This window comes from Solanum lycopersicum, chromosome 10, assembly GCF_036512215.1.
Source record: "Solanum lycopersicum chromosome 10, SLM_r2.1".
Taxonomy (NCBI): domain Eukaryota; kingdom Viridiplantae; phylum Streptophyta; class Magnoliopsida; order Solanales; family Solanaceae; genus Solanum; species Solanum lycopersicum.
This window is the reverse complement of record NC_090809.1, coordinates 5,305,734-5,330,833: the sequence shown is the minus strand read 5'-3', so window position 1 is coordinate 5,330,833 and position 25,100 is coordinate 5,305,734. Positions and strand designations below refer to the sequence as shown.

General features: G+C 31.3%; 2 protein-coding genes across 4 annotated transcripts; one reads left to right on the top strand and one right to left on the bottom strand.

Moving 5' to 3' along the window:
* Positions 1–811: 811 nt before the first annotated feature.
* On the top strand, positions 812–9,167 carry LOC101253940 (bifunctional L-3-cyanoalanine synthase/cysteine synthase 1, mitochondrial). 3 transcript variants are annotated; one of them, XM_019216137.3, is made up of 11 exons: positions 812–919; positions 1,013–1,146; positions 6,138–6,247; positions 6,372–6,429; positions 6,540–6,803; positions 7,713–7,850; positions 7,947–7,998; positions 8,140–8,219; positions 8,568–8,627; positions 8,790–8,870; positions 8,949–9,167. In XM_019216137.3, exons 2-11 carry the CDS (start codon positions 1,033–1,035, stop codon positions 9,045–9,047), a joined length of 1,056 nt encoding a protein of 351 aa, XP_019071682.1. In that variant the 5' UTR covers positions 812–919; positions 1,013–1,032; the 3' UTR covers positions 9,048–9,167. The 3 variants fall into 3 exon arrangements, 2 of the variants coding, with proteins under 2 accessions (XP_019071682.1, XP_010326974.1); XM_010328672.3 differs by having other exon boundaries at positions 839–1,146; XR_011212129.1 differs by lacking the exon at positions 7,947–7,998 and having other exon boundaries at positions 834–1,146; positions 7,713–7,877; positions 8,113–8,219.
* A 992-nt stretch (positions 9,168–10,159) lies between these two features.
* Positions 10,160–11,633, bottom strand: LOC112940160 (leucine-rich repeat protein 2-like). The gene is made up of 2 exons (XM_026027915.1): positions 11,526–11,633; positions 10,160–10,558 (listed from the first exon to the last, which is right to left on the bottom strand). The coding sequence occupies exons 1-2, from the start codon at positions 11,631–11,633 to the stop codon at positions 10,160–10,162; spliced, it is 507 nt and encodes a 168-aa protein (XP_025883700.1).
* Between the last annotated feature and the right edge of the window lie 13,467 nt (positions 11,634–25,100).

Genomic DNA, 25,100 nt, shown 5'->3' with positions numbered 1-25,100 from the left:
ACAAACACTAGGGGTGTGTTTGGTATGGAGGAAAATGTTTTCCATGGAAAATGTTTTCCGGGAAAACAAGTAGATTTTGGACTTATTTTCTCATATTTGGTTGGTGAGTAGAAAATATTTTTCTAGAAATGATTTTTAGTGTTTGATTTATGAATGAAAAATATTTTTGAGAGACATTTTTTAATTTTACTAGGGTAAAAAATAATTTATGACATTGAAAATATTTTTCAAAATCAAAATTATTATTTTTTTGGATGGTGGTGGAGGGTGGGGTGGGGGCGGGGGAGGGGAAGGGGAGGGGATAGGAGTGAAAAAATAAAAATTTGAAGTTGATAGTATTTTTAAAAAATAAAATTAATTTTTTTTGGGGATTGGGGTTGGTGGGGGCTAGTAGGGGGGCTGGCCGGGAGGGGGAGGAGTAGGAGTTTAAAAATAAAAATTTGAAGTTGAAAATATTTTTAAAAAGTAAAATTAATTTTTTGGGGAGGGGTTGGGGTTGAGGGGGCTGGCGGAGTGGGTAGGGTCAGGGATAAGGTGAAAAAAATAAAATTTTGAAATTGAAAATTTTTATTTAAATTGATGTTTTTCCCAAAAAAAATTAATTTGAAATTGGAGGAGAGTTATGAAAAATGTTTTCCTTAATTTTTGAAGGAAAGTCATTTTCCTTAATTTTGAGGAAAATAAGTTGATTTGAAAAATATTTTTCAAAACTTTTATTCCAATCAAACATGGAAAAATTGGTTAATATTTTCCAGAACCTTCATACCAAACACACTCTAAGTATAAAATGATAAATTTATCTAATTTCTGAAGAGACGTGAAATATAATAAGATGGACAATTATTTTAGAGAGAAGGAGAGAGATAACAAGCTCGGCCAAAAATAAATAGTTATTATACTAACAAAATTCTATTTTTAGGTATAGGAAAAATTCATCTGTATATACCGTAATTTTCCATTATAAAAGGGGTATTTTATCTTTTGAAATTTGAAGAGAGATAGACATTTACAGGCTTCAAATAAATTTCATCAATGGCGTCGTTGGTGAGGAGAAGATTTTATTCGAGTGAAGCATCATTTGTTCAGAGGCTAAGAGATCTGCCAAAGTACCTTCCTGGTACCAAAATCAAAACTCAAGTTTCTCAAGTTAGTAAATTTTACCCTCTATTTCTTCATATTCTCAGTGCTTCGAGCTGTAGATAATTTACTCTTCTAAGATCTGTTATACTCTTTGGTTAAATTTTGTTAATGTTTTTCTAATTTAATGCTGAATTAGCTTTTAATTAATCCAATTTACCTGAATACACCGTTTGAACCCGGTAGCGGAGCCAGAACCCAATAGCGGAGCCACCAGCGATTCATCTGAATCTCGTTCAGAGAAAAATTATATTTAAGTATATATATGTAGTTCTAAGGTTATTTTATGTGATTATATTTTCAAATTTTAAATTTTTTTTATTGAAATTTTTTTTATTCCGCCATTATTAAACCCGGTAACAGTCGGGCACAACCCACATGACCCATTTTTGTTTTTACTTTTTCTCTTTGTATATTCTTTGGTACCCTGGTTCTAAATAGTACCAAGTAATTTATAATTATTCGTTTATTTTTAAATTAATATACCTATAAAGAAGATAAATTAACACAAAATAATCAAGTAATTATTTAAAAGCTTGACTGTTAAGAAAACGCTAAATAAAAAAAGTTTACCTACTTTCTTGAAAAAGGTAAAATCTAAAATAAGGACAACGATGAAACGGAGGGAGTAGAAAAAACAGATCTTAAAAGTGCAAATAGTATATGACGTTTTCTCTTGGAACCTGTGCCATTAAATGACTTATTTTAGATTAAAAATTTGAAGGAGAATTCTTTTACTCTTTAATTTGGTGTCCAATTAAATTATGTCATGAAAATAAACAAATAAGTACTTCCTATGTGTCTAATTATTCATCTAATTTTTCTTTTTTATTTATTTGTCTTCGTTTTGACAAATTAAAAAAATAATAATTTTTTTAATTTATTAATTTTAAAAAAGTTAAAAATTTCTTGAGAAACAGAAATTTTTAATTCGTGCACTTTATAATTTAATAAGGATTCATAGTAAATTTATTATATCAATCATTAATTAGTTACTCGTTTACTTGGTTATTTTGTGTTAATTAAAATTCTATACATACTCTTAAGGGTTAATAACTCTCGAAGATAAAATATGAAAAATAATATTATTATGTATTGATTTTGTGAAATGGTAAAGTATTGAAGAATATTTATTCTTAGTAAGGAGACATATAATGATAAAAAGACCATTTTATTCATTCACTTGTTAAGTGTTCGCTATGTTAATATATATTTTTATTTTCATTTGTCACTTTTCACAAATCAAAAATATATAATCTTTATATTTTATTTTTAATATTAATTATTTGTATTTCTAAGTTACGATTCAAGATATAATTACTAGACATCAAGTGAATAGAGACATTGTAGTAAAATAATTATATTAATTTTTTTAATTAAATTGCTAATCCTAAATATAATTAGTAAAAATAAATAGAGGGAACAATTTGATTGCACACAAAATTTAACAAAGAAATATTTTCAAACTTGTTAATTTTTAATGGAAAAAGGATCAAATATGGCTCTAAACTATTCGAAAAGATTTAGAGATACCTTTTGTTTAAAATTTGATTCACTCGTGCCCTCGCCGTCCAAGTTTTGGTCCAAATATGCCCTTATGGGCGTTAGTTGTCATGTTGGACATGTCCAACTCATTTTTCATTTCTTTAAATGACATATGGAATTACCATATTATTTTGACCTTACCACATAACATTTATATGAAAATGAAAAGATATTCGGACTCATAAACACCTAATCCGACCCATAAATCAACTCCTTTTAAATTTACTATCCGACCCATTTTTAATAGTTTTGTTAAATTTTTATTATTGCGGTAAATCTCGAAAATGAGTAATTGATTAATAAAAAATAGGAAAAAAATGAAAAAATATAAAATTAACGCCAAAAATTCACAAATAAATATAGTAACCTTAAATCTAACATTTCAATATTTTTTAAATTTTTTATTTTTTGATAAATCTCAAAAATGAGTAATTGATTAATAAAAAATATAAAAAGTATGAAAAAAATATAAATTAACGTCAAAAGTTCACAAATAAATATAATAACATTTCAATTTACAATTTTTTAAAATTTTTATATTTTTCGGCGTATCCCGAAAATGAGTAATTTTTTAATAAAAAGGGAAAAATATGAAAATAAAATAAAAAATATACGTCAAAATTCACAAATAAATATACTAAACTTATATTCAATAATTTCAATAATTTTTTTATTTTATATTTTCTTCATATTTTTCTATTTTTTATTTATGATTTTTTTGCGTAATTTTTATATTTTTTCATATTTTTTTTGTTGATAAACTCATTTTCGAGATTTGTCGAAAAAATAAAAAATAAAAAATGTTGAAATTATTGAATTTAAGGTTACTGTATTTAGTTTTTAATTTTGGGCGTTAATTTTATATTTTTTTCATACATTTTATTAATCAATTACTCATTTTGGGATTTAGTAAAAAAATATAAAAAAAGTGTTTAAATTGAATTTAAGGTTACTATAATTATTTATGAATTTTTGGCGTTAATTTTATACATTTTTCATATTTTTCTATTTTTTTTATTAATCAATTACTCATTTTTGTAATTTATCGAAAAAATTAAAATTCAACAAAATTATTGAAAGTTGGTCGGATAATTTATTTAAAAGGGTTGATTTATGGATCAGATTTGGTGTTTATGAGTCCGAAATATCTTTTCTTTTTCATATAAATGTTATGTGGTAAGGCCAAAATGACAAGACAATTTCATGTGATATTTAAAGAAATGAAAAATGAGTTGGATATGTCAAACATGACAACTAACGCCCATAAAGGCATATTTGGATCAAAAGTTGGATGGCGAGGGCATGAGTGAACCAAACTTAACGGAGGGTATGTCTAGATCTTTTCTAATAGTTTAGGGGCATATTTGACTCTTTTTTCATTTAAATAAAACAATATCAATTAAATAAGTATTTTAAAAAAATTATGTGTTATTAAATATAAATATACCACTATTAGTGGCAGAATTTGAATAGATGCCAAGGTTAAGAATAAGAAAATGAAATTAATTATATTTTCAAATAAATTTAAAAGAATATTTAATAGTAATTTGTATGAGAAGGTAAAATACAAATTCTTTTATGAATGGTGCTAAAAGTCAAAGAATCATAATGTCTCATCAGTGACGGAAGCCTGCATCGGGCTTTGGGCCAATTTTCTGTTCAATTAATATATTTTATTTTTTAATATACTTTTAAAAATAACTTTTTAAATTAGATAGATAATAAAAAAAAAATATTTTTAAATTTTATATACCATCAAAGTGTATCACATGTAATAAAAATAGTGTAGTTACAAATAAAATGTATATGTATTATACTATATACTAGCAATATTAATGCTTAACTAATTATTTTTAGACGTCACATTGACTACTGCATTTTAATTTGGAAAAATTATGCGGATAAACAAATTTATACTATTTAATTATTCATCGTAGTCATAGTTTGCTATAATCGCCACTCGCGACTAACATTATACATTAATTACGTGGACTGACTTCGAGTTTGTATAATTAGTTATGTTTGTATATGTATAATTTGCCAGGATATACAAATAAATACGTATAATATACAATTTTTTAGCCTACATATATACAATTCACCTCACTCTCACTCTCTTCCCTCTCTCGCTCGCCTTTCTCCTCCCTCTCCCAACCTCGCTTGCCATTTATACAAATGTATATGGATAATATATAGTTATATACAATTATATACATATACAATTCATCTCTCCCACTCTCTGCCCTCTCTCGCTTGCCTCTATCGATCTCGCTCGCCTCTATCCTCTTTCTCCCAGTCTCGTTCGCCTCTTTCCTCCCTCTCCCAACCTCTCTTGCCATATATACAATTACATATGTATAATATACAATTATCTAACCAATATACATATACAATTCAGCTTTCTCTTACTCTTTTTCCCCTCTCTCTCGCCTCTCTCCTCTCTCTCCCAGTCTCGCTCGCCTCTCTCCTCTCTCTCCCAGTCTTGCTTGTCTCTCTCCTCTCTCTCTCTCAGTCTCGCTCGCTTCTCTCGTCCAAATAACATGTAGCTATAAATTATAATATCAAACTATAGCTATAAAAAGTAACTAATTATTTTTAAGTGGCTATATGTGGTTTCCCTAATTAGTTGAAAACCTTTTTTAGGTGATTAATCAAAAAGGAAATTCTTTGTACTTCTTAAAAAAAAAATATACTAATTTTATACACATATATATATACACTTTAATTATATTAATATATCAAAATTATACATTTTACTAACTATTTTTTTTATAGATGGCTATACAATGTAATATTTTCCTATCTTAGATTTTTGACAAGTATTATAGTTAAGAAAAATTTTAACTTCAATTTTTTTACAACATCAACTAAATTAACTCCAAAATTTAGTTAATGCTATCACGTGCAAATAACTTTGATTTGTACACCATATTAATGCATTATTGTTTTTATAAATGAAGCTATTTTCATCACGCTTTATATCTTTGGAAAAATATATTGGTCCAAGAACCTTAATCATCATTAACAAATAGAGTATCATTACCACTAATTTAATGTTCTATTTTGCTCAAAGTTAAGTGGAAAATGAGAACATTCATTTATTTATTGTGATGGATTGATTACTTATTTTAAAAAAAGTTAGATCCGTACACTAAGCTCTTGCTATGCACTGAGTTTAGAAAATGATCGAACCACAAAAGTCTATTATATAAAGTCTTATCTTTCATTTCTACAAGTGACTATTTTTACGAATCAAATATGTGACCTTCTAATTACATTAGAACAACTTTACCGCTTAAGTTATATGCACAACATTGTAAAAATACACTTCAACATAAGTTGAAATTTTATTATATAACCAATTTTTGATTATGATGAAGATCTATATATAATTACATTTTATATGACCTGATTATGCAAATTATATGATTGATTGTAATATTTCCACAACTCAGCTCATTGGGAAAACACCATTGGTGTATCTAAACAAAGTGAGTGAAGGATGTGGTGCTTATATTGCTGTTAAACAAGAAATGATGCAACCTACTTCTAGTATCAAAGATAGGTAAATTATTTGGTTTTTTACTTTCTTTCATTTTTACTTCTTGTGACCTTTTTCTAAATATTAAGTGGACGTTTGGACATGTTTCATTTTGAAATTTGAAAAAATGCTTTTCCTTTTCCACCAGACCAGCATTTGCTATGATCAATGATGCAGAAAAGAAAGGATTAATCACCCCTGGAAAAGTAAGTAAATATGCCTCTTTCCTGTACAAAAACCTTAAAAGACAGATAATATGAACGAGATAACGGTTGCATAAGTTTTGTGTCTTATATATTTTATGGATGATATGCAGACAACACTAATCGAGCCAACATCAGGGAATATGGGAATAAGTATGGCATTTATGGCTGCCATGAAAGGCTACAAAATGATTTTGACAATGCCATCGTATACAAGCTTGGAGAGGAGGGTAACCATGAGAGCATTTGGAGCTGATTTAGTGATCACTGATCCAACTAAAGGAATGGGAGGAACTATTAAGAAAGCTTACGATCTTTTGGAATCTACACCTAATGCTTATATGCTTCAACAATTCTCCAATCCTGCCAATACTCAAGTAAGTGATTTACCATCTTCATTTTGCTCCCTCCCCCACCCCCTCATCTATTACTAGACTTACCATTATCGGAAAATGTCCAAGTTTTGTATTTTATGATATGTTATTCTTCTATGATTATTTCATATTTTTCAGTGTAGGTTAGAGTCCCACAGTGGTTAGGGTATTGACCGGTCCTCATAAGCTAGTTTTTGGGGTTTAGTTAGATTCAAGTGTCATGTTTTTCATGGTATTAGAGTAAGGTCCATTTCCAGTGTGAGCTCACGATCTACACTCTAGTTGGGCCTAAGCGTCGTGGTGGTGGTGGTGGTGTTGGTGGGAGTGAGGATGTTAGAGTCCGACATTGGTTGGAGAATGAACTGATGGTCTGCTTATATGGACTTGGACGATCCTACTCTCATAAAGTAGATTTCGGAGTTAAGGCAAGTGTCATATCTTTGTCATTAGCAAATTATCTCGTAGTTGTCCTTGACATCGAAGGAGCTCCAAAGTGGATCTCACTATTTTAGAGATCAGGCTCAAATGCATGCCCTCTACTCTTACACTTTGGTCAGGGTCTACGGTAAGGTAAGCTCCTTCTGAGTCCAGGGCAAGTAAGACATGATTAATGCGATGATGGAGATAGGATTAATTTTCACCAAGGGGATTCAAGAATTTAAATAAGTAAACACATGAGGAAGCCAAAGGGATTCAACACTAGTATATATTATACATCAAAAAAAAGATTTGACTTACCTATGTAGAGTAATTTTTCAATGATTCCCTTCGACAAGGGTTGGTCCCACTATGAATGACCTTAAAGTACAACAAAAATTAGAATAAATATATTTCATAATTAAAGTGGAGGGGCATTTTAAATTCTTTTCCGTTATATCAAAAACAAAAATTCAACATTGACATTGAACACAGGTTCATTTTGAGACTACTGGCCCTGAAATCTGGGAAGATACTCAAGGTAATGTTGACATCTTTGTCATGGGAATAGGAAGTGGAGGCACAGTCTCTGGTGTTGGACAATATCTGAAATCGAAAAATCCTAATGTCAAGGTATTTTCCTGCCAATCAATTCATTATGTGATTGCAAGCTTAACGTGTAAACAAAATAACATCATCGCTCTTGCATATTTTTTCCTGTCCTGCTAGATATATGGAATCGAGCCAGCTGAAAGCAATGTATTGAATGGTGGAAAACCAGGTAATTAACTTCACTTCCTATCATAACTATAGAACTAAAAATATTGTTGCAAATAACATGCCTCTTTCTTTTTTTCCATTTGTTGTGGCATATGAGTAAATTTGTTCTACATAGATTTCTGAACATCGATACTGTATACAGGTCCTCATGAAATAACTGGCAATGGGGTTGGATTCAAGCCGGATATCCTTGACATGGATGTAATGGAAGAAGTTCTGATGGTATGCTGAGTTCTAAACTTCATTTCTCTTGCAGAACACACGAAAATATTGACCTCCGGATGTTGGTCTTTAAATTTCACAATTATAATATGCATTATCCTGGAACAGAACCCGTTTTTAATTACCTTGTTAGGATAAATTTCAACCACTTAACTATTAGTGTTTGTTTCTTGCATAGCACAAGAACTATGTAATTGCAGAGTTTTGTTTAATTAGAACTACAACCAGAAGCGCACGGAGTGTATTATCTCTATGTTCAACTGAATCCAATATTTTTGATGCAGAACATTGACTATAATTAGTCATTTTTGGCAATTTATACATGAATTATGCTTATACTGTTTGCAGGTTTCAAGTGAAGAATCGGTAAACATGGCTAGGGAGTTGGCATTGAAGGAAGGCCTTATGGTAAAATTTCGAACAGATGGTTTTTCATATCTATCACTCTCTCATATCATTGATCTATTTTCCATTACTAAGTGGCATTATGTGAATGGTACAAAAAGATAAGCTTATATATATTCGACCCCAACTTTTTTTTAATCATACAACAAACATTTTGTTGTATAGGTTGGTATATCATCAGGAGCAAATACTGTAGCCGCACTTAGACTCGCCAACAGACCAGAAAATAAAGGAAAACTCATAGTGGTATGAATATTTATTAGTTGACTCTCAATTTTGTTATGTTAATTAGTTGTGTTGAATTTTTTGGTTTTGGAATTTCAGACAATTCATCCAAGTTTTGGAGAGAGGTACTTGTCATCTGTTCTGTATGAAGATCTCAGGAAAGAGGCACAAAACATGCAACCTGTATCAGTTGATTAGTGTTCAATTATTATAGTGATAGTACTAGTGAAACTAGTACAAGAAAAAAAAATGTATGTGCTACATTTTCTGAAATAATGTTTATGCTTTAAATAATAATGGAAAGTAATCTTTTCTGAACGGTTAAGAAGTTCCACATCGGTAGAGGGATAGGAAATTGGTCTACTATATGGACTTGGACAAATCTCCTCCCATGAGCTAACTTTTGAGGTTGATTTATCATACCATAAAATGCTTTGCTGAACTCGAGCCACATGTTATGTTTTATTGAGCTAGAAAAACATAAAGCTTGTGAGTTATGTTATATGGATGTAGTGTGAGGGTGAGGAAGCATTGTTCAAGCTCTACTTAAAGTAGGCTCAAATCCGATAGTGAGGTTCAAAAAATGTTGAACACTCCAGACACTATCACAATATATCTATATGCTAACATGGTACCATGAAGAATTACTTCGGAATGAAACACTCCTCCGTTCTCCATGATACCATTACCATATATCTATATACTGACATGATATCATAAAGAACTGTTTCAATCCTTCAACGATACCAATCTAGTATGCCATTTACTTAGTGGTGGGCCTAGAATTTTGTTCAAATGATTAGTAAAGACGAGTAAAAACCATATTCAAATGATTCATTAGTAATTTATTATTTAAAGAACCTTACATGACAAAAACAAAACAAGAAAAGTGTTTCATATTGTACAACCAACAAGAGAATCTCTTATAGAACACAACTCGCTAACAACCTCCTTCATGTTTTTTCTTTTACTTGAATCATACATTGAACAATCAATACCAACTCCAAGTAAGGAAATTAAACCCTCTCATCATTTTTTGCCTTCTCATTTATCTTGGAATTTGAGACCTCTCTCTGCTTATTTCTTCCTCTTCAAAATTAAGAACTGGATCTACTATCTCAATTGCTCCATCAGGTCAGCCATGAAATGTCCCTCCAAATGCGTTGTTTTGCAGAGACAGCCAGGTCAGGCTATGCAACTTATCAAACATAGGAACACATCCTCCTAAGTTATTTTTTCCAACTAGAAGATACGCGAGTCCTGAGAGGTTGAAAAGTGAATAAGGAAGCGATCCACTGAAATGATTCTCACTAATGCTGAGACAGACACATCAGGTTAGGAGGATTGATCCCTAAATCCCGAGGGAGAGTACCTTCGAATTGGTTATTTGACACATCAATGACTTTCAAGGAGGAAAGGTTGAATAGTGAGCTCGGAATTCTATCTGATAACTTATTGAAGTCTGCATCAAATATTTCCAAGTTTTTCAGTTTCCCTAACTCATCAGGGATTTTACCCTCGAGATCATTATTCAAAAGGTACATTTCCAAGAGACCTGAAAAGTTACCATAAGATCTCGGGATTCCACCAATGAGCTTGTTGTAACTGAAATCAAAATATTTGTGTTTGGGAAGAAATCCAAGCTCCTTGGGAAGCACACCCACAAGATTGTTCTTGAATGCCCATAATTCAACGGGGTTACTACAAAACTATAGATTGGCAGGAATTTCACCATGTAATTAATCGTTTTGCAAACATAGATGGCGTAATCTTGTCAAACGACCTAGTTCTGGAGGTATATTGCCAGAAATGGTATTGATTTCAATGACTAGTCGTACAAGGATGCTCAAATTTCCAACAAATGGTGATAACACACCACTCAACTGTTGGGTTATGGACCTTTTTCCCTTCCTATGTGGATAAATAAAAGTCCAATTTGGACCAATCCATTTTTCCCATAAGCCCATTCTTATGAGGCAAATATAATCCTATTTAGGTCTTATTTTCAGATATAAAAAGAGTTTTTCAGCAGCCAAAAAGAAAAAAAAAGAGCAGTTTTTCGCAGTAAAAAATTCAGCCCTAACAACCAACTTCAAATTGTGATTCCCGCTTCGTTTCTTGTCCGATTGAGCTGATTTTGGACAGCATATTATCTTCATCTCAATCTTTGATTAGGAACTGAAAGAGTTGGATTTGGTGGCCTGCAGCTTCAGTTTTGCTGTCGTGAACAGTAGCTGCGAAATTGGTGATTTTGCTCCTTTAATTCTCTAGATTTGGTGAAATCTTATTTTGTTGTTGCTCGTTGTTTGACACTTGTTTTTGTGGCCAATTTTGGAGAACAATATTGTAACTCTTGGTGATTATAGTGGAGCTTTTGGTCCCGTGGTTTTTTACTCTTCACATCAAAGGGTTTTCCACGTAAATCTTGGTGTCTTGTGTGATTGATTTATTATTGCTTTGTTATATTTGTTTGGTTGAATTACTTGCTGCCTTACTATCATATTGCTTGTGGTTGTTTGTCTTCTCTTGGTTCAAATCGAGAAGGGAAAGTATAGACTTGGGTATTCTTCCGCTGTTATCTTGTCAGGCATTCTTTGTTAGTGCCTTGTCTTTCCCAACATCAGCTTCAGGTCAAGAAGGTTTACTTCAGTGATTCGTTGACTTCGTTCCACATACTACACCACGCCATTGATATAAAGGAACAGACACATTGCATGTAATCAAAGAATCAAAGGGATCAAGCATTTCATTCTTGATAGCAAAGAGTGCTTCAATATCTGTCATATTATCTGATTTTGAGGAGGGACTAAGTGTGAAGAGAAATAGGAGAAGAAAGATCTTGTCAAAATAATAGGCCATGACTAAGTACTGCTTTATTTTTTACTGAATACAACTCCTACAATGTGTATATATATATATATATATATATAGGTAAGAGAATAAGTGAACCTCTTCTGCATACTCTAAGATTTGATGGTTATATGGGCTTTATATCGATATCTCAAAGTCAGTAACCGGCAAAAATTCCACATTGGTGGTTAATGAGATGGGCTGACCTAGGCTTGAAGCTAACTTTTGGGGTGTGACCGTGTGAGTTAGACTCAAGACCTAATTTAACATCGTATCAGAGTAGCGCCTATATCACAAGATGTTGGGGACCCAAAAAAAATTAAAATTGCTCATGCACCAGACGCTAAGCACTGAGCATGAATTAGGGTATTAAAAAATGACAAAAGTTTCACATTATTAGTTAATAAATTGGGTGAACTCCTTATAAGGCTTAGACAATCTTTTCCCCTTTGAACTAACTTTTGGGGTGTGAGTTAGGTATAAGACCTTATTTAACAAAAACCCATTGCAATATCTAAGACTTAAAAGACCGAATCTTGTTACTCTTTTGATTTAAAATCAGCAACAGACCGTTGACCTAGTGTTGTATACACCTTAATCAAAATGATTTCGGGTAGTATAGCATCTGCAATAATAGTCAACAATTTTTTGGGTCTTTACACCTTTCTCGTGTCACCTCCTATGGTGAACAAGATTAGTGAAGTAGCCTTTCTTACTGGACAACCGTTGGTTATAGTGAAATTTAACAATAATTTCTTAGATCATCTACAACTCACCTCTATTTTAGGCCTCTTTTGTTTGCAATAATAGAGGTCTGAATCTTAATCATTCAGATTCAGCCTATTAAGTACATTTAATTTTTATGTCTGAATCTGAATGATTCAGATTCACCCCATTAAGTTTATTTATTTTATTTTTAAAAAAAACCTCTCAATGGGTTTGAAGAGGTCTGTACGAATCAGATCTGTAGGAGACTCTTAACAACATTCAGACTCATTTGATAAGTTATCAAATAATAAATCATCGCTTTTCTGCTAACTGAAAACTCTCTTTCTTACTTTTATCAAACAAACACCAATTTGTTTCCAACTGATAAGTTTTCATAAATCCTTTCAATTACTTTCTTTTACTTCTCTATTTCAAAAAGGATGACCTAGTTTGACTTGGAACGAAGTTTAAGAAAAAAAAGAAAGACTTTTTAATCTTGTGTTTCTAAATTAAAGTTATATCAAATGTACCAAAATACTCTTTAATCTTGTAGTCTTAAACATGCCACGTGGAAAGTTAAAGTTTAAGTGTTGCCAAAAAAAGGAAAAGAGTCATTCTTTTTAAAAAGGAAAGGAGTCATTCTTTTTGGAACAAACAAAAAAGGAAATAGGGTCATTCTTATTTTAAACGGCGGGAGTATATTAATAATTTTCTTGTATTGATGTGTGTCAAGAACATAAGTTGCAATAATATTTTTGGTGTATTGTTGTTTATCAAAGTTTTTGAATGATAAAATAGTACTCCAAGTCATGATTATGAAAACTTTTAAAACTTTTTTTTAATCAAAAGTGATATATTTTATTGAAATGAAAATTTTATAATATTTTATTAATATAATGTTCAATTTCACTTTTACACTCAGATATTGAAAACAAATAACATTAATTATTTAGTGTTCAGATTTAGAGACCATATCTAAATATTCAGATGTCTATTCAAATCGAAACACTCATATCTTAATGCAAATCTTAATATTAAGATGGATATTCAGATTCAGACCTCTCAATCTTAATGAAAACAAATGAGGTCTTAGTCTTTATTCTCTATATTTGAAATGTAAAATAGAGAATGAGTTCTTCAACCATTCTCTAATTCACTTTCTATTCTCTGTTTATACATAGGTGAATTGTAGTTCACCAAATATGGAGAACTATTATTCATACTCTTTGTTTCACTTTTGATTATTTTATTATTATTTTATATTAAATGATACTTATAATTAACATATTATAAATCATATAAGACCATTAATTTAATCTCTAATATTCGTATATTTTAGTGTATTTAACATTTTATACTCCCTCTGCCCATTTATATTTGTCATGTTGTACTTTTTGAAAGTCAATTTGACTAATAATTAAAGTTAAATTAGATTACGTTAATTCGATATTTAAAAAAAATTATATATTCAAAAACTATATGAAAAATACTATAAATTACAATTTTTTGCATATTAATATGATGAAAATATACATTGTAAATTGTTCATCAAAGTTCTTGTAGTTTGACTCTAAAAAGGAGACCATGACAATTAATCGTGGATGGAGGGAGTAAGATATATTATTTAATCTATGCTACTTTCATTCCAAATTAATAAGATTTCAATTCTTTTTCAGTTTTTGTCATTTTAAACTTATAATCTAAAAGTATTAATAGCTTTCACTATGAGAATATACAAAATTTGAGTGATAAGATGAAAATTTTAATTTAAAAATACAATCTATAATATAAAAGTAGTTTATATTGGGGGTGGCAATAAGGCATGTTGAGTTAAATTTGAGTTAATCAAAATAAATCAAGATCCAACCCAACCAAATTTGTTTAGGCCAAAATCCTGTTAGGTCAAAACAGATTAGGTAATATATTTGTTAGGGTCATAATCCAACCTACACAATTTTTATTAAGTTCTAATAAATTTATTTGTTATTTATAAGCTTTTATTACCCGATAAAGTTATTTTTCTTTATTCTAATCATATATAACATATAAGTTTAAAAAGAAGTTTTTAATAATATTTTGACTTGATTTTTCAAATATCAATTTGGATTATATATCAATTTAATATTTAATGGGCTAAAATGAATTGAGTTGAGATGGGTTGAATTAATAAATGAGTAGATCAATAACCAACCCATACCTAAATGAGTAGATCAATAACCAACATATACATATATAAATATATATATATGTATGTGCAATAAAAGTAGAAGACTATGTAACCTTCATATACGAAGGATCTATGTATACTCGATATGAATATATATTATGTGTATGTAGAGGTCTATGTAAACCTCGAAGTAGTGATAAGGAAAGTTTTAAATTTTTCCGGATTTTTCAACCTATGAATGTAATGACATGAAACTAAGATGCTAGTCTTAGTCTTTCGAAAGAACGCCGACGCCGGTTATGTCTAGGGGGTAAACCCGGATGTGACAGTTTACACATACAATTGAGGATATATTTTTTCACACGTGTTTAATATTTAGTAGTTAAGAGTTATAATTTTTTGTTTCTTTTCAAGTATGAATTATAGTTGAGAGAGCAACTATTTTGTTTATTGTGAAATCTCAAACTTTTAAGTTAAGATTTAAAACCACCCTATATGTATAGATAGATCTAAATCCAATGAAATTAATTATTTATATTGTTAAGTTCAATTTTTGAGTGTGTGAGTGGATTAGATACGCACTAAAGTCATACGGAACCCTAGAACAAAGTTGAGTTCAAAGTGACATTAGCGATTGGGTTTCAATATAAATTTTTACTTGGTTCAACATCAAACGAAAACCTCTCCTATTAAGAGTTATGTATTCACAAACCTATCAAATACAAGGTCTTCCAGTTTTCTTTCCAACACCACCGACTATTCATTAATCTGAGTCTAAAGAAGAAAGTTGTAAGTGTTTAGCAAAAAGTGTGAATGTTGAAAACTTATTTCACCATAGCAATGAGTGGTTTGCCTTAGCCAAGTTTGCATTGCGAATAGCGAATCAGGGTCGCTATGCCAAAGTGTGGGCAGTGTTTAACTATGTTTTGATGGATCTTATGTCATAAACTGCAAAACCTCATTCAAATCTCTAGAGAGGTGATTAATTTAAGGCTCTCATGAAAATTTTTCACTGACGTAAGTTTCTCCATCAACTTCCCTTGAAATTAATAAATATGAGACCTTTATCATAAAAGTTAGTTAGTTAAGAGGGATATAGATGGAGTAGAAACTTCATTAATTTAGATGAAAAGGCACTTTCTTCAATTCAACTAAGTCTTTCCAAAGAGGTTCTTAAGGAGGTTATTCGTGAGACTACTGCTGCAAGTCTTTGGTTGAAACTTGAGTCTCTCTATATGACCAAAAGTCTTGCCAATAAACTCCGTCTCAAAAAGCTTTTATACACGCTTCGTATGTTTGAAAGTTCATCCATTCAATTTGATATTGATGTATTCAATTCAATTATAATAGATCTGGAAAATTTAGAAGTTAAAATTGAGGATGAGGACAAGGATGTGTTGTTAATTGTCTCTGTTCCATCTACCCATAATCATTTCAAGGAGAATATGTTATACAGAAATAATGAAACTTTGTCCTATGAAGATGTTAAATCAAATTTGTTGTCCAAAGAAAAATTGGATCTTGACGTTCATTTTGAGGATGAAGGCTAGCGCTTGTTCGTTATAGGTAGATCACAAGATAAAGGGAGTACATCTAAAAAAAATTCCGATCTACATACAAAGGGCATAATTTCAGCCAGACATGTCGCTACTGCAAGAAACCTGGGCATGATATTTCTAACTGCTTTAAACTAAAAAATAAAAAGGAGGGAAGAAAATAACAAAAAGATGAAGAAAGTTGCTGAAGCCAGAGTTGTTGAAAGTGATTCTGAAGGTGATGTTTTGTTGGCTGTCTCTGATGATAAAAGAAACTCATCTGAATGGGTTTTTGATACTGGATTTACATATCATATGTGCTCTCATAAGGACTGGTTTGTAACATATAATAAAGTTGAATGTGGTGTTCTCCTAGGGAAATGATTTCAATGCAAAGTTGTTGCAATTGGACTTTACAAATTAAAACTCATGATGGTGTTATGAGGACCTTGACTAACGTTCGTCATATTCCTGACGTAAAACACAACTTGATTTTAGTTGGTACTCTTGAATCTCCTTGATGTAAATATTCATCTGAAGGTGGAGTTCTCAAGGTTTCAAAAGGTGCTCTGGTCTTGATGAAAGGAATAAGATGTGGGACTCTTTATTACTTGTACGGTTCAATTGTGATTGGGTATGTAGAAGTTCCCACTTCATTGTCTAATGAAGATCTCACTCGTTTATGGCACATGCGTCTGGGTCATATGAGTGATAAAGGTATGACTATTCTTTGTAGAAGAGGTCTTCTCGGTAATCAAGGTATAGGAAAATTGGGTTTATGTGAACATTGCGTATTCGGAAAACAAAAGAGAATGAGTTTTTCAGCAACCACACATCATACACTTTGTATTCTTGATTTTATTCATTCAAATTTATGGGGGGCTTCAATGGTTCCATCACTTGGAGCAAAACGCTACATGATGACCATTACTGATGATTTTTCTCGCAAAGTCTGGGTTTATTTCTTGAGACATAAGAATGAAGCTTTTATTAAATTCAAGAACTTCAAGGCTCTTGTTGAGAACCAAACTGGAAGGAAGATAAAAAAAAACTCCGCACTGATAATGGTTTGGAGTTTTGCGAGTCAAATTTCAAAGAGTTCTGCAAATGTCATGGTATTGCTAGACACAAGACTCTTGTTGGGAAGCCCCAACAAAAAGGAGTTGCAGAATATATCAATAGGACTCTTCTTGAGAGAGCTCGTTGTATTCTCTCAAATGCAAGATTGTGGCATCGTTGTGATTTTTGGGTTGAGGCTATTTCTACAGCTTGTTCTCTTGTCAATCGATCTCCACACTCATCCATTAACTTCAAAATTTCAGACGATGATTGGTCAGGTAATCCTATAAATTTTTCAAATTAAAAAGCATTTGGATGCCCTGCTTTTACCCATGTTAATGATGGAAAGTTAGCACCCAGGGCTGTTAAATGTTTATTTCTTAGCTATGCTTCTGAGTTAAAAGGGTATCATTTATGGTGCCCGAATTTGAGAAAAATCATTTTGAGTAGAGACATTACTTTTAATGAAAATGCATTGTTGTGTTCTAAAAAAGAGCATTTTGTATTATCTTATGATCAACAATGTATCAGTGAGAAGGTGGAATTAGAAATGAGAACTGAATCTCATAAGATTGACCCTATCTCTTCTACCGTTCCACAGTCAGACAGTGATGCTCGTGTTGATGAAAAAGTTTCCAGTACCACTTGCCCCATTGAGCCAAAGTTTGTTGATGATTCTTCTATTGATCATAATAGACCAAGGAGAGTTATTAGAAAACCTATCAGATATTGTGATAATAATGGTCTCATTATGTATGCACTAACAGTTGCACAAGAGATTTCTGAAGGAGTTGAACCTTCTTCATATTCAGAGGCAATCTCTAGTTTTAACTCATCTCCATGGCTGATAGCAATGCAAGAAGAAATTGAAAGTCTACATAAGAATAGGACATGGGATTTATGTGAGCTTCCTAAAGGTCGTCGTGCACTAGGCTGCAAATGGATATACAAACGAAAAGATGGAATTCCTGGGGTTGAAGATTCAACATAGAAAGCTCGTTGTCCAAGGCTTTGCTCAAAAGGAAGGTATTGATATTAATGAAATTTTTTTCCAGTAGTTTGTCATACTTCCACCAGATTACTTCTTGCCTTTTTGCACTATTTGATTTGGAATTGGCGCAATTATATTTTACAACTGCTTTTCTACATGGCGAATTGGAGGAAGAAATTTATATGAAACAACCTAAGCGTTTTGTTGTTCATGGAAATGAACAATGTGTTTGTCGTTTGAGAAGGTCCTTGTATGGACTTAAACAAGCACCTAGACAATGGTACAAACAATTTGATACTTTTATGGTTAGTCAAGGCTACACCAGAAGTCAATATGATAATTGTGTGTACTTTCAACAGTCTTCAAATGGTTCATTTATTTACTTGTTATTATACATGTATGACATGTTGATTGCTTCAAAAGACATGTATTTGATCAACATGTTAAAGTCTCAACTTAGAAATGAGTTTGATTTGAAGAACCTTGGTGCAGCAAAGAAGATTCTGGGAATGGAGATTCATAGAGAACTACAAGCTGGAAAGTTACACTTGTCTCCGAAAAAATACACAGAGAAGACCCTTGACAAGTTCAACATGAGTAAGAGCAAGCCTGTCTCAACTCCTTCTAGCATCTCACTTCAAGATATCTTCTAAGTTTTGTCTAAAAATAGATGAAGAACTTGAAATGATGTCTAACATTCCCTACTCTAGTGCAGTTGATAGTCTTATGTATGTCATGGTTTGCACTAGACCTGATCTTGCATATACAGTGAGTATGGTGAGTCGGTATATGCAAAATCCTGGCAAGTATCACTAGGATGTGGTGAAATTCATTTTTTGATACTTTAAAGGTACAGTTAATCATGGCTTTGTTTTTGTCAGGGACAAAGGGATATCTAATGATGTTGTTGGGTTTGTTGATTCTGATTATGGTGGTGATCTTGATAGACGTAAATCTCTGTCCGGATATATCTTCACTTTATGTTCGGGTTCTATCAATTGGAAAGCATCTTTGCAATCCATTGCTGCTCTATCCACTACAGAAGCGGAATATGTTGTAGCTACTGAAGTGTGAAGAAGGCTACATGGTTGCGTGGTCTTATTCTTGAGCTTGCTGTTCCACGAGATACTACTGTTGTATTTTCAGATAGTCAGAGTGCAATACATCTAACGAAAAATGATGCATATCATTCCAAGACTAAACATATTAGTGTGAAATATCATTATATCAGAGACACAATGACTAAGGGAGAGATTGTAGTCAAGAAAATTCACACTACAGAAAATCCTGCAGATATGCTTACTAAGCCACTTCCCATTTCTTAGTTCAAATATTTTTTGAACTTAGTTGGTGTGCACAACACTTGATTTCCCTTCGGGGATTTTATGGTAATGATGAGCATCTACTAAATTTGAGAAAAGGTGGAGATTGTTAGAGCTGCCTCAAATTCTTTTTCCTGGTGAGTTTGACTACTCACGTCACCATATTTCAGCTTGTCTTGAGACTTCCGCAATTTCAAGAAAGCTGAACAGATCATGGGATTATGGTGCAATAAATGGGCAGCAGTTTTCACTACAAGTTGAGCCTACTTTTGTGGGCATTCTCTACCTCTTTGTACCAGATAGTGGAGCCTATTTCCTGGCAATTTTTCTATCTTTTTTTGTTAGAAAAAAACAAAAAGAATTGAGTGATCTTTTTTTCTTCTTCTTGGCTTCACTCTCGAGTTTAGGAGAATTTGAAATTGTACTCTAGCTTCAACATAGTGAATTTTCTCGTCATTGCCCATGGTTTTTCCCGACTTGGGTTTCCACGTTACATTGTGTGTCATTAATTGTGTTTCTAGATTTCTTTCTCGATTATTCATATCAGTCTTGTTTTCTATACATATAATTTCCTAATAGAGTTTATAAGTAGATAATTATTTCTTTAATATTTGATGAATATAGATTCATCCTACTTTGAGGGGTAATTCATTGACTTCAATCCAACATTTGAACCCCAAACATTTGATTAAGGTTTAGTAAAACACTTACCATCCCACTACATTCCTTTATTTTTTGGATGTAACTAATTGATTGAATGCCTTGATAGGATAATAAATTGAATAGTAAAAGTCCAAGGTATTGTGGAACCATGTAGCTTTTGAACACTCAAAGTACCTTCTTGGACATCCCATGTATGTTTTTGCCATTGAAAACTCTATCAGTATACAAGTTTTTTATTTTATAAGTTTAAGAATTCTAATTTACATGAAACAAATAGTCTAATTATTTCATTAAACTCTTCAATAACATATTTTTACTTCAACATAATGATTAAAAGCATAAACCTAAACAATAAAGTTGAAAACATGGAATCAAAAATAAAATTTAATATAATAAGCATAAATTAATGATTGTAAAAAACATACAAGGATCTTTAATAATAAAATCAAGCATAGAAAAAGTCGATTCTATTTAATGCACATTCTCCCCTTAAGAAAATTATAAAGGAATAGATCCTCTCAAGACAGAACGATTTTATTTGCTACTGTGCTGATACAAAAATAAAATGGTCTCACTGAGCCACTCAACATGAACAAAGCGCAATATATTGAATTGTGCAGAAGAAGAAGGAGAATTTCAGAACTTTCGTTGTGTTAAAATGAGAAAAAAATCCCTCTAATTATAGACAACAACGGGAAGTGTGAATAAATTCTTATTGTGCATTATCAGAAAGGTCACGACTCTTCGGACAAGTCCTAATCTTTCATAAAAGTCATATTTTTTAATCTAAAAGTTGCAACTCTTCATTAGTGTTGCAACTCTTCATAAAAATTGTAACTCTTTGTAAAAGTTGCAATTCTTCGTAAAAGTCGCAACTCTTTGTAAAAGTTGCAACTCTTCGTAAAAATCACAACTTTTCATAAACAGATACAACTTTTTGTAGGAGTCGCAACTTTTCATGAAAGGAAAGACTAAATGTGAAAATAGATAAGTTAAAAGGGAATACTAGTTTGTGGTTGCGCCAGATAGGGGGGCCTAGAATTCTCTTTTATATAGATATATGATAACTATATGTGTCTACAGTTGGAAATCTTAGAAGCTAGTGGGTGTTGCATAAATTTAAAGGAAGCAATTAGATATAAACTATTCGTAAGTGTATTTGTCACAAGATATATGATTCTAAAGCTAAAGAAAGTAATCACAAATTGTATCACTAGCTATATGATTTATGAATTAACTATTATAAGTAATTACATGCAGTTGAGGTTATAGACTACTCTATAGCTTGGGGTGGGTATTTTTAGGGCTAGTACGTGTGACGCTACTCTGTGCACATATTTCAAATGGAGTCAACTGCAATTTTCCGTTGTGGAAATATAGGCCTGCGGGCAGACCATACAGGAGCCCTGGGGGTGTACCTTAAAACAAATCGTTACCTACACTATGAGATTTCACGAGTGGTCGTGACATTGGGTACATATGCCATACAGGGTTCACTTATCGTTGTCGGCAGGCCATCACGTGATTCCTTAGCAGTTACAATTAAAAAGAGCAAAGAAGCTATATAATGAAGTAAGGATCTCACTTAGGCAAATTATAGGGATTTTATATATAAAATGAATAAGCAATGAAATGTTAGGTAAATACTCTTGAGCTTGGTCACAATTCTAGTTATGGATTATGTCTCCTGCATATATATGGTCAGATTTGCCTATCTTGATATTTGACTCACTTTAGTACTCTTACATGTCTACTTATTATTCAGTCTTCTCTACATACCAATACATGTTATATATGTACTGACGTCTATTATGTGGCGCTTCATTTCTATCTCTACTGTCTCAGGTACTCAGGACAACAAGCATTTTCAATAGACCAGAGACTTCCAATTAGCAGTTGGTAAGCTCTATCTCTACCTGGAGCTATTAGATATTTAAGGCCTTTATTTTTCTATTAACGTACGTAATGGGTTTGTTGGGTCCCTGTCCGACTAGTTATCAGATTTTTAGATACATACTCTTTAGAGTCTTATTAGACTTTGTATTGTTCTGTTGTAAAGTAACCCAACAGCACCTTTTGTTATATGTATATTTTACTATGTGTCTTCCTTTAAGTTCAGTTGCATATGAGTCTACAGTTTTTGCATGAGATTAGTACAGATAATTGACAGGTGCTTCTGTATATCCTTGATGTCCACCCCTTTTCTAGTTAGGGGCATGACAATATATTTGAAATTTATACAATTAGGAGTCGAATTATGTTAATTTTGTATGTGGTACACATAATTATGATTGTAAATTAGTTGCGAATGGAAATCTAATTAAATTGTCTTGATGTTAACAAATTAATTAGTATATGTTTTTATATCCACGTAATTTTTTCAAAGATGTTTCATTCGATATAGATTTTACTCCGAATTCAACAAGCGCTTCTAGTATATAACTATGAATCATAAACTAACAAGATTCTTTTAAACTTAACCCAACACAAAAAAATATACTAAGAGATATACATTCTTCTACTTCTCAAGTTGTAGAAGAAAACTAGATTTATAGGGAAAAAAATCCTACAATGATAATAAGAAAACCAACACGGATTGATGTAATTATCTCAATGGTAAAATTACTTGTCACTCTTAATGATGGGAAACAAACAAAGCCATTATCATATATTCAAGGTTGAAATATTTTCCTACAACGTCATAAAATTATTAGGAATGAAGAGGTCAAATAATAATTAAACACATTAGAAATGCCTTTGAGCCTCCAACGGTAATAAGAAAATATGTGACAAGGATTAATGTAACTTATTCAATGGTCAAACCATTTGTCACTCTAAGGGATGGAAAATAGACAAAGATATAATATACATTTAATGGTTGAAACAATTCCCTACAACTCCTATAAATTATATTAAGAATGAATGGTCAAAGAATAATTAAAGATATGATAAATGCTTTTTAATTTTAACAAATATATTAAAAGTCATTCATGAGATATGAGTGAATGAATCTAGACAGTAATATGGTTAATACTTCTTCTTGAGATACTAAAATATTTTTTTAATAAATACGGACTTTAAATCCTACACCTAACAAAAACTTTAAATAGATGTTATAAGGTATCTAGAGTGAGAACCCCAGCATTTTATTTTCTTTTTTTTTCTAGAAAAGATAACAAATGTTTACTAAAGAAAGAGGAAAAACTCTTTATTTTCGAAAACAACACCACTGACAAAACACCATAACCATTATTGAAATTACCTTGAACCACCTTCTTCTCTCAAATTCCCTTAGCTCTAACGAAAATACACGATGTTACCTCTCTAATCTGAACAGTTAGCACATATGGCATAAAATCTTCTCCTGTTGTGTGTGCAAATAAATAGTTTACCTTTATAGATCAAAAAGCAGACACTCGAGAACAGGAAAAAGGCATTAGGTAAAACAAACTAAAGAAAGAAAAATCAAATATTGGGTAGATCTGAAATTGCCTGACAAAAAGATCTGATATTTGGTTTTTGTTTTCTTTAATTTGTTTTTCCAAATGCCTTTATCCTGACATTGAGGCATTTTCATTTTGGTATGTGAAGGTAAATTGTTTGTATATACAACGGAGGAGATTTTATCCCACATGTGGTTGATGTTTATTAGTTAAGAGTTTTAATTTTGTCTCTTTTCATATATGAATTATTGCCGAGGTAGCAATTATATTGTTTATTTTGACATCTTAAACCAATATGCTAGGATTTAAAACCATCCTATGAGGCAATGGTGTTTATTTTAGTTTTCTATAAGGTAATGAGGTAATGGTGTTTATCAGCTTCATAATAGGAGCATTTTTGGGTTTCTTCTTGCAATGTTTTTCTCTATTGAGTAGCTTTTCTAAAATAAATGAATAATATAAAAATTCATCATTTGTTGGATGAATGGGTACCAAAAATTTATTATTAAAAATTAAGAGTAGGTCTTGTATGGTTTAGAAGAATAATTGACGTTAATATTAAATGTCAAAATTTTCAAGCTTTGTGTCTAAATATTCAAATAAATTTGAGAGTGACTATTTCTCAAACTCTCCCAAGAAACTAAATACCTAAATCAATCCATGGCGATGAAAATGAAAATGACACACTTTTGTATTTTCGTTACAAAAATCCTAAGAACTTACATTTAATTGTCTTCAATATTAACTTATTATATTGTTGTTTTTGTATTTTCGTTACAAAAACCCTAAGAACTTACATATAATTGTCTTCAATATTATCTTATTATATTGTTGTTTAATTTTAAAAGGTAATAAATGATTGAACCTAATGGCTTGTTGCAATATGTTAAATTTTATTTGGATCTTTTATTAAAAGCAATCCCAAGAGAGAGAACAATATAACATTCTTCCTCCTCAAGCTTTCTGATATTATCCATAATTCATAATAGCATTTACGGAATGCTAGAATTAAAATATTATTGGAAATCTTACGAGAAATACTTGATAACAAACATTGAAAGGAAGTCCTCAAAGCTTGAGCATGTCAAGGACACTATACTATAAAAGATATTGTGGAAATTCCATAAATATCAAAAAGATTAAACTTAATAAGCTCCTTAGCTAAAGTTTTCTTATCATGCTACATAACTATAGTTTCGTTTGGTATGAGTATTTCAGTTTGTATAATTCGCTTATCAATATACAAATAGGGTAAGTATAAATTGTGTATGTATAGATTTAGTTTTTTTTTTATAGAATTAATACGAATCAAATGTATCAACAAGATAATTATATACAAATTTCTCTAAGAGATATATATTCTTTGACTCTTCAAGTTGTAGAAGAAGACTAGATTTGTAGGGGGGAACCTACAGAGGTCATAAGAAAATCAGTGTCAAGGATTAATATAATTAATTCAATGGTCAAACCATTTCTCACCCTAAATGATGGGAAGAGACAAAACCATTAATAA

What these genes read in the sequence shown, in the direction of transcription:
- LOC101253940 (XM_019216137.3), top strand. Translation starts at nt 1,033, where the DNA reads ATGGCGTCGTTGGTGAGGAGAAGATTTTATTCGAGTGAAGCATCATTT. An exon ending in ACTTCTAGTATCAAAGATAG is followed by an intron (nt 6,248 to 6,371) that starts GTAAATTATTTG and finishes CTTTTCCACCAG; the next exon opens with ACCAGCATTTGCTATGATCA. An exon ending in TAATGGAAGAAGTTCTGATG is followed by an intron (nt 8,220 to 8,567) that starts GTATGCTGAGTT and finishes TACTGTTTGCAG; the next exon opens with GTTTCAAGTGAAGAATCGGT.
- LOC112940160 (XM_026027915.1), bottom strand. Translation starts at nt 11,633, where the DNA reads ATGACAGATATTGAAGCACTCTTTGCTATCAAGAATGAAATGCTTGAT. An exon ending in TATATCAATGGCGTGGTGTA is followed by an intron (nt 10,559 to 11,525) that starts GTATGTGGAACG and finishes GCCAATCTATAG; the next exon opens with TTTTGTAGTAACCCCGTTGA.